General features: G+C 43.8%; 1 protein-coding gene across 1 annotated transcript; it reads left to right on the forward strand.

Moving 5' to 3' along the window:
- The first annotated feature begins 102 nt into the window (after positions 1–102).
- Positions 103–9,277, forward strand: RPUSD4 (RNA pseudouridine synthase D4). Its single transcript, XM_082200628.1, has 7 exons — positions 103–306; positions 1,790–1,955; positions 3,047–3,248; positions 3,471–3,564; positions 4,566–4,716; positions 5,365–5,462; positions 8,172–9,277. The coding sequence occupies exons 1-7, from the start codon at positions 142–144 to the stop codon at positions 8,391–8,393; spliced, it is 1,098 nt and encodes a 365-aa protein (XP_082056754.1). The 5' UTR covers positions 103–141; the 3' UTR covers positions 8,394–9,277.
- The last annotated feature ends 328 nt before the right edge of the window (positions 9,278–9,605 follow it).

The raw sequence follows: 9,605 nt of genomic DNA on the forward strand, positions 1-9,605 counted from the left end.
GAGATTAGCCGGAACCTCTTCTAATGCCCTGACCTGCTTGGTTTGCCGCCATGGTAGCGCGCGAGCGAAAGGGGGGGCGGGCGGTGCTGGCCACGCCCACATCCGGGTTCCGTTTGCTTTTTTCGGACAGCCCTAAACAAGATGGCGGCTCAGAGTGGCGCCTCTTGCCGCGCTCTGCGGCTCGTTTTGAAAGCAGGCCGGCGGGCCTTTTCTCACAGCCAGGGCGCGGCCGCCCCTCTCAGCGCCCAGCAGCTGGCGGAGAAAATACGAGCCGAAAAGCAGGAGCAGAAAAAAAAGCAGGCCGAGGTGAGTCCGTTGGTCAGTTGGGACTCTATTTCCCAGAGTGCATTGCGCCGGGAAGGAAAGACTACACTTCCCAGCATGCAACATTCTTCAGCAGCCCTGAAAGGGGTTGGTGTGTTGTTCCATATGCACTTGTGTGCAATTTGAGGTTGGAACTCCCAACCTTTGCTTTTATTCTTTCTTTTGAAAATATTTCTTATTTGATTTTACAGCCGTAAAGTTATAACAATACCAAGTACATATCCACATTTAGAGATTTCTCTGAATATCCAAACTTCCCAGCACCCCCTGCATGGGTCTTTTTGTCAACATTTTCAACTGCATATTATTTCATGACTATATTTTGTATCTCTCCATATTGTCCATAGTGATTGTTACATTAGAAATGAGATTAAACTTCTGCTAATGTTTTCATCTGCTTACAGTGGTCTCCTAAATAATCAGCCTTTACTTCTATATCGTGTAAACACTCAAGCTCCTGGCAGAACCTAAACATAGCTTTTGTTTTTAATCTTGGATTTAACTTTTGTCGTTAAATTGTTATGTATGATTATTTATGTCATCGTTTATCACACACCACCTTATTGCTGCCTTGATGGGGCGTGGGGGAAGCAAAATACATAGCTAGTATGTGGTGTTGCTTGGGGTAGCATATCCTCTCTAAAAAAAATCCAGTTCTACTTAGGTCATTGTGGCTGCTGAGAATGTACCCTGTCCGAAACTCTTGGGAGCTGCTGCCAGTCGGTGCAGGCAATGCTGGCAATGGCCTGATTCTATATAAGGCAGCTTCCTGTGTTCCAGCTAAGTTCATCGTGGCATAAGTGTACAGGGACCAGGGACCAAGTTGGCACATGCATGGTGTTATCTTAATAAAAACAGCTTCTTGTGGTTTTTGTTAAAGTTATATATTGTTTCTTAAAATGCTCACGGAGAGGAGAAGCCTAATAGAGCTGATCTCCCAACAGTTTTAATGGAGGGGTCTGAACTCCCATCTCTCCTGCTGCTGTAACTTGATAGAACGCTGAATTACCTTGAGTGGTGGAATCCACAAGTAGAGGCTGTTTTTCCTTTCCTGCAGTGCCTGCTTTTCTGAAAGACCACCACCATGCTTTTCCACCTGCATGGGAAAAGCACCTTACAGGGAGGGGTTTTTGTTGTGGGGAAATGGCCATAGGGAAAATAAATACACATTCCACCTCTTCTTTCACAGCTTTAATTGACTTGTTTGTTGCAAGTTGGTGGCAGAGATTTATGATTTCCAGATGCAGTGCTATTTTCTTGGCAAATAGGGTGTATGTGTTTGTGTATAGAGAGATAGAGAGAGCTAGTATATTTTTTCATCAGTAGTTTCCATTCTTACCTTTTCAAAAACCATTTGCTGTATTTCTTTTTGCACATGCATGCCTATACATATTTTGTGACACCAGAAATGATACAATAAAGGATTGATGAACTACTTTGTTCTTTCTTCCCTGGTCCATCAAAGGTTCCTAAAGACAGAGTATCACGGCGGGTGCAAGAACTTGCTCAGCTAACGAAGCAGTTGCAGCGGGTTCATCCTAATGTGTTGGCCAAGGCACTAAAAAATGGAATCCTCTACCAGAACAAAGAGATTGTGGTGATTAACAAACCTTATGGCCTTCCTGTTCATGGTGAGAAAAATGAGCAATGTGATGTTACTGAAAGACTGATATAGTGGATTGGTAATTATAAAGGATGGAGGAGCTGTGGCCCTTCAGATGTTATTGGGCTTCAGCTCCCATCGGTCTCAGTCAGCATGGCAAATGGTCAGAGGTTGTCATCCAGAAACACCTAGAGGACCACAGGTTCCTCATTGCAAAGAGCCCTGCTAACTATCCAGATATCTCCTTCTCTATGACTTAATCAGTCATTGCTTTTATATGTTTTTGAGGTCTGTAGTGGCCCTTCAACAGGTTAAATATGAATTCATCCTGTGGAGCAGAATCCTAGTTACCCTACTCTCAGTGATACTGAGAAGCAGTATAACCTTCTGAATTAGATGTTGTGGGTGAGGGGATGACAAAAGGATAGTTTTCTCTCATTGTCCTCTGCTTATGAGATTCCCACATTGCCAGACTAGTGTCTTATTAACTTTAGTCTTCCCAGAAAGACATTTCTTCTACATTATAAACAATGAAACCTCAGTGCTGCATGTACATGTAGGAGCTGCCTCTGCCATTGCCACCTGTGTTCTGAGTGCTACACAGATCAGCTTGCAAATAATAATTCAGGAGGTGTTTCTCTTGCGTAAGTCTTTTCAACTTCTACTGGAAAGGTACACACTACAGAGGCAGCAACTGTGGTATGTGACTATCTCCTTCCTGGGGAAATACAATAGGGAAATACAATAGGTGGGGGGGGGTTAATCCCCCCACCAAGAAAAATCTATTTTTTTCTGCTAGGGAAGAGAGACAAAGGGGAACAAATCAATTACAGCACGTCTCAATTTCCCCATATACAGTTGCTGTTTATGCACACTCTTGGTATTCAAGTAACTTTTGGCTTCTGGCTATAATTGAACAGATGAGTGCGTGATTATGTGGACATGCAACAGTCTTTCCAATTTGCTTAGGAGATGCTTGTGAGAATCTGGGCTTCAGGAAAATTATCCTTTCAGGTCTGTGATATTGGTGTGTTCACACATTGGAGGTGAAGTTGCTAAGGGAAAAGAAATTGCTCTTTGGAGGCCATGTGATCAAGGCTGTTTCTGCTTTCCTTCCAGGTGGCCCCAAGGTAAAAATGTGCATCACTGATGTGCTGCCAGTACTGGCAAAGATGTTGGATGGCATGAAAGCTGAACCCCTTCATCTCTGTCACCGGCTGGATAAAGAAACAACTGGAGTGATGGTGCTTGCCCGGGATGAGGACACCGCACACCAGATCCAGCAGCTCTTCAAAACCCGACAGGTGGAGAAAAAATATTGGTATGAGACACATTACTGGGGTTCATATACTCTTCCCCCTCCCACTTTCAGCTTTATAAGAAACTTTGACTTCTTATAAGCCAGTAGCCCCTTCAGAACTGCATCTCTGGGACAATGCCTGTTAATGAAGTGCTGAATTCATTTTCTTTCCCTCTTGAAAGGAGAGTTGATGGCTGTAACAAGCTGAAATATGGCACTGTTCATCACTTGTTATCTTGGTAGGGCGATCTGCATCGGAGAACCAAAGCCAGAAGAGGGAGTGGTGGATATTCCCATCATGGAGAAGGAAGCCGAGGGGAATCAATTGCACTATAAAGTGAGTTTGCTTCCTGTCAGCAATGTCTTGACTTTTCTAGCCACACCATTTCCAGGAGGGCTTTCTGATGCTCTCCAGTTCTCCCAAGCACCAAGGCACTGATTTATCATTTAAGCTTTATTCCTGGGAAATTCAACACAGTGTGTGAGTTGGATTTGGAACAGCTTTCCAGTGCCAGTTCCGCAGATCATGGCAGTCAGATGGGCACATATAGGGACACGGGTGGCGCTGTGGTTTAAACCACTGTGCCTCGGGCTTGCCGATCAGAAGGTTGGTGGTTCGAATCCCCACAACGGGGTGAGCTCCCGTTGCTCTGTCCCAGCTTCTGCCAACATAGCAGTTCAGAAGCATACCAGTGCAAGTAGATAAATAGGTACCGCTGTGGCAGGAAGGTAAATGGTGTTTCTGTGCACTCTGGTTTCCGTCACGGTTTAGTCATGCTGACCACATGACCCGGAAAGCTGTCTGTGGACAAACACTGGCTCCCTTGGCCTTGTAAGCAAGATGAGCGCCGCAACCCCATACTCACCTTTGACTGGATTTAACTGTCCAGGGGTCCTTTACTTTTTACCTTTTTATATAGAGTAGTAAAGGGATCCTGCAAATTCCCAAGCTGTTAAGAGTTTTATATGATAATAGTTACATCTTGAATTTGGCCAATAGCAAATGCACAACCAGTGCAGCTTTCTGAGCAGAGGTGTCCTACGCTTACAGGACCTCACTTTTGTCAGCAACTGTGCTGCAGCATTCTGCACTCCATCTCAAGAGCAAGGGAAGCTCCACATGTCAGTAAACCAGTCTTGAAGTCACCAGTGCCTGAACTACTAGGGTCATACTCTCCCAGTCCAGGAGCAGCCATAACTTTGCACCAGCTACAACTGGTAAAGGGCCCTTCTAAACACTGACGCTGCCTGATCCTTCAGTGACAAAGTGCTGGGAGGTGGATAATGAGGGATGGACCTCTATGGCGTGATACATCTATTTATCTCTCTTTGGCTTAGATGACACTTGCGCCAAACTATCGTGTGTCCTCTGAGGATGGGAATATGTTCAAAGTCCGCAAGCACAGAGATGCCAGTATGGCAGTGACCCAGTACCGAGTGCTGAGTAGCTCCTCCTCTTCTTCCCTCCTTGAACTGCACCCAGTCACAGGTAAGGCCTCAGGAACTTCTGCAGAGTGGTGCCATCAGCACTGAGTACTTAAAAGCCTTCCTGAGCATCTCTAAGCCTGGCAGTTTGTCTTATTTGGGCATTTTAAAATTGTTATTATTATTTGCCCCTTGTTCTGTGCAATTGAATGCAGAGCAAGTTTGGTCATCTTGAAATCTTCTGGTGGAGCATACAGTAGTGTTTACCCATGCAGAAGTATATTTAATTTTACTTATTGAAAGGACTCATATGTTGATTTTCAGGGCAAAGCCCTGCTGTTCTTTGAAAGTCGGTGCAAACAGAAAAGCACATTGCCGCTGAAGTACATGTAGGAAATACAGGCTGCTGTTTGAAAAAGGAAGGCATGAATGTGCCACTTGAATTATAAGCTCTTAATTTAATGACCACTGATTTGTTCACACTATGATAGTGGTGCAGGAACGGCATTCCCTTTGGGGGCTTCATGTCAGAGGTAGATGAGTGGAGCCGCCCTTTCTCTCCTCCTTCCTCCGCCATTTCTAGCAAACTGCAAATGGGACTCAGTATGGGCAGCCCATTGCTAAGAATGAGCAGACGGGTGTATTTGGTGGTTGTGGCTTTCTCTATACATGTGTGTTTAATTTTTTCTCTTTGCCTTCCCCCTGTACGTAGGAGTGAAGCACCAAATCAGAGTCCACTTGGCCTATGGCTTAGGCTGTCCAATCCTTGGAGACCATAAATACTCCCATTGGAACAAGCTTGCACCACAGGTAAGAGAAGCATGATGAAAGGAGCTTATTCAGCGAAAGAAGACAGTAGGATGAAATAAGGGCCTCTTATGCCTCTGTTGTCACTGCACACCTATGCATGCTTACTTGAAAATTAGATTGGCACACTGGTCAGATATTGGCAGGTGTTCCTTGATCCTTGAACAGTCCTGCCTACTTATCAGGACTGTTTTTAACAATGGGTGTTTACTTAAATTTTATTTTTTTTCCCTTCCCCCCCTACCCTTTTTTGGGACAAGTGTAGGCTGACCCTGACATTTCAAGTTCAGAGTGAAAAAGAAGAACTGTTCAGCAAATTGTTCACATTTTTTTTTAAAAAAACCTTATGTAGTATTACTATGTGTTTAACTTATTTCAATTATATACTACTTAATTATAGTTGTCTCTAAGCAAGATTGACCCATACAACAGATTAAATCAGTTAAAAGCTAACTACAGTGGTACTTTGGGTTACAAACACTTCGGGTTACAGACTCCGCTAACCCAAAAGTAGTACCTCGGGTTAAGAACTTTGCTTCAGGATGAGAACATCCTGGGGCGGCAGCAGGAGGCCCCATTAGCTAAAGTGGTACCTCAGGTTAAGAATGGTTTCGGGTTAAGAACGGACCTGCGGAACAAATTAAGTTTGTAACCAGAGGTACCACTGTATTAAATCAGAAATGACTTAAAATACATGGAAATGTTGTAAGAATTACATGCAATGTTTTACTTTGGATAAACTGTTACTGTGAACAATCATCAGTTTTTTAACTTCTCATAAGTATCAAATTAGTTTATGTATGATCTTTTGAGTGCTCTGAAAACATTAGGTTTTTACAAATAGTGGACTGGTTGAGTCTCAAACCCTACTTCGAAGTAGGGCTCATTATGGCCAAAGATCCTTAAACCACAAGTAAGTTTGCTTAGGATTCAAGCCTCAGCCAAGTTCTAGAAAGGAACCTGGCTTGCATTCTTATCCATTTCAAAACATGGTGGGTGGGGTCTCAGTTTGGTAGACTGATCTCCTGCCCTGAGATGGTTGTCATCTGCTTCAAATTCCAGTCCATTCCAAACAATCACTCCCATTGCACCTGCTGCTAAATGCTTTAGGTAGGAGGGTACCAGGAACTAGTAGCCTCAGGCTACTGGCTACATAAACCTAGCTGACTTTTTACTGTGTATCAGTGACATTCTGAAAGAACCGCTTGGATGCAGATAAAAATTCATGGGCCGCCGGGTGTCCACTCCTGGTCTATGTGAACGGCTGTCACACAGAAGACTGCAAGGGCTTGGTCTGCTGCTCAAGAAGGCAGGGCAAGGTCTAAGGAGTGTATTATTCACTTATTTATTTAGAGCATATGTACCCAGCTTTCCAACCAAAAAGGTTGCCAGAGCGGCGTACATACAATACATTAAAACAAGACAGTCCCTGCCTTCAGACTTATATTCTTTTTAAAAAAAAACCAGATCTCACAATTCTTAAATAGTAGCTATAATGACCAGCTGGCATAGAAACAGATGAGGGGCAGGAAGTGACTGATGGAGCTGATCTTTCGGCAAAGCTTATGGAATGAGCCCGCTTCCCACCTTTCCTACTGAGGCAGCCTGATGGAATGACTGCAACCAGGTGACAGTTGTAGGAGAGGAGGCCTGATGGAGCTATTTAGTTATTTTAAAAAATTATTTATATGCCTCCTTTAACCAGAAGTCATCCAGGTGGTATGCCACAGAATAACAACCCACTAACACATTGAACACCTGCCAGGACACCATCAGGGAGGGACAATTCCACAAGGCTCCTTAAATTACGGGAGGGTAGATCTTGGCTGAACATCAGGAGAAATGTATTAACAGGAAGAGCAGTTCATCTCTAGAACCAGTTACCTGAAGGGTAATTGCTGGCAGTCTTCACGTAGAGGTTTGATACTCAAATCTTGGAGATTCTGTAGCCCTAGATTTCCTGCATGGAGTAGGAGTTTGGATGAGATGCTGCCATCCCAACTTGGAATCCATAGAGCACTGCTATGGCTGAATCAAAAAGAGCTTTTAGTCTGAGTTGCTGTGAAGCACTAATCCAACTGGGTGTTCACTGCATCCTTTGGCATGTGCCTGCTGCAGTCTCTAGTGCTTCTAGAACTGTCAAGGTGCATATTTATCGATCTGTTTGGAGAGGGAGCAGTACCATTTATGATATTAATATTAATTTTGTTATTATTACAAATCAGATAGCTAGAACAGAGCAGACCATTATTGCAAAAACTTAGTTCCTTTTTAATTCACTTCAACCATAAACTATTTCCTTTTCTACATTGTATAATCTGAAAAGTATCTTCCGCATACTTGCAAATTTTGAAAAGAATCTCTTGCCAAATGCACAGAATGTTCATTACATTCTACTCCATACATCCATGAACAAATCAACTGTTTGTAACTGTCCAATTCTCACCAGCGGCCAACCACTAATCATGGCTAAAGCACACCCTTTTTCTTTTTTATCATTCCTGATCCTCAAAATCTCCAAGAAGACCCATTATTCTGTCCCCTTGCCAGGTCAATTTCTAACAACATCTCTCAGAAAATTGAGAAAAAACTTTGTTACATCATTGCAAGAGAGCATTTCCACCTCCCAGCACTTGGAGATCTAAAGTGGAAAATTAAGAGATCCTTGCCCAGGAATTCACATTTAACCATTTCTTTCCTCCTTTTTTGCAGAAGCTTCCAAAGGCTGCATTGAAGAGGCTGGGCTTGGAACAAGTCAAAGCTCGCCACCTCCCACTTCACCTCCATGCCTGCCAACTCACTCTGCCTGCAAAAAACGGCAGCGAAGAAGATAAAATCCACTTGGTTTGCAAGCCACCCCTGTTCTTCATTCGCTCATTACAGCGACTGAAGCTGGAGTTCCCAGAAATACGAAATAGTGAACCAAAGCAATGATGCCTGTGTAGCTTTATTGGAGAAACGTGATTTCCTTGACCTCCTAGTTCCTGGAATTCCACTAAGTGCGGAGCTTTTTGGACTCTAAAGTGGCCAACCATGGAACTGCAAGATTTGCTTCTCCTAGAAGCCTACATCGGTCCAGAGAATCTTTGTGGCAAGTGCTGAGGCTCTGTATTCAGCTGCCATGGGAAGTGAAGACCGGGGTCCCAGTAGGTTTCAGACAGGGGTTTTTGAAGATGCAGTAGTCCTGTGACAGATATGGTGGTGGAGACAGCAGTCGAGGCATCTGAAACCCAGCCCAGTACAAACAACGTTCTTGTTGGAATAAATTGACTGAATGGGCATGATGTAGTTGTAATGGGGTTTTTGAAGAAAGACTCAGTCTGGAGTTTGTTCTGCTGCTGTATAGTGATGGAAGTCAGCTACACGTTGAGAAGCCCTTGGGTTCAAATCATGCCTCTGCTGGCTTTAGACAGCTAGACTTTCTCTTAGGCCTGGTTCACATGTAACACTCAGCCAGACCATGGCTTAATACAAATGAGTGGGTTCTGGGACAGAAGTGCTGCTGCTGCTGCTCCTGCTGCTGTGTACTATTGGAACTAAGCTATATTTTGGTTTAGTGTTGTGTCCAGACTTGAGTGTCCAAACCTACAGCCTCTAGTTTGTGGGTAACCTGTGGGCCTCTAGATGTTTGCTGGACGACAGCTCGCATCATCTATGACTATACTATATGGAACCAATAAGAGCTGGGGGGGGGGCACAAATTTCCAAGCTCTGCCCTAGTGTAATATGGAGACTGGCTGCTGCACCATGTCTAGCCTCTTTGGTTCTTGCATTTCCTCCTAAACTGCTGCTTAATTCAATAAAAAAAATTCCCCAAAGCCCTAACTGTTCCAAATGTTTTTTCTGAGTTCACATTTGCATGCTGGTGCTTTGTTTACCACTAAATATAGGATACTTGTGGCTACAATACAGTTGCAAACATAATAAGAAACTGTGGCATTTAAGGCTGTAAATACGAAGACAAAAGATGCCTTTCTAGTGGCAGCTACCAAATTCAAGCATTTAGCATCCCAGCCACTTGCATAATTTTGCATGGCTTTCTTGTTTTAGGTGTGAGGGGCAAGGTGGCATATTGATGACTGCTATATGCTGTAGTAACACAGAATTGATCCATGGAACTGCAGAATCCATCAATGAAGTGTTAGC

This window comes from Podarcis vaucheri (assembly GCF_965113315.1).
Source record: "Podarcis vaucheri genome assembly, chromosome: 15".
In the NCBI taxonomy this organism is placed as follows: Eukaryota; Metazoa; Chordata; class Lepidosauria; order Squamata; family Lacertidae; genus Podarcis; species Podarcis vaucheri.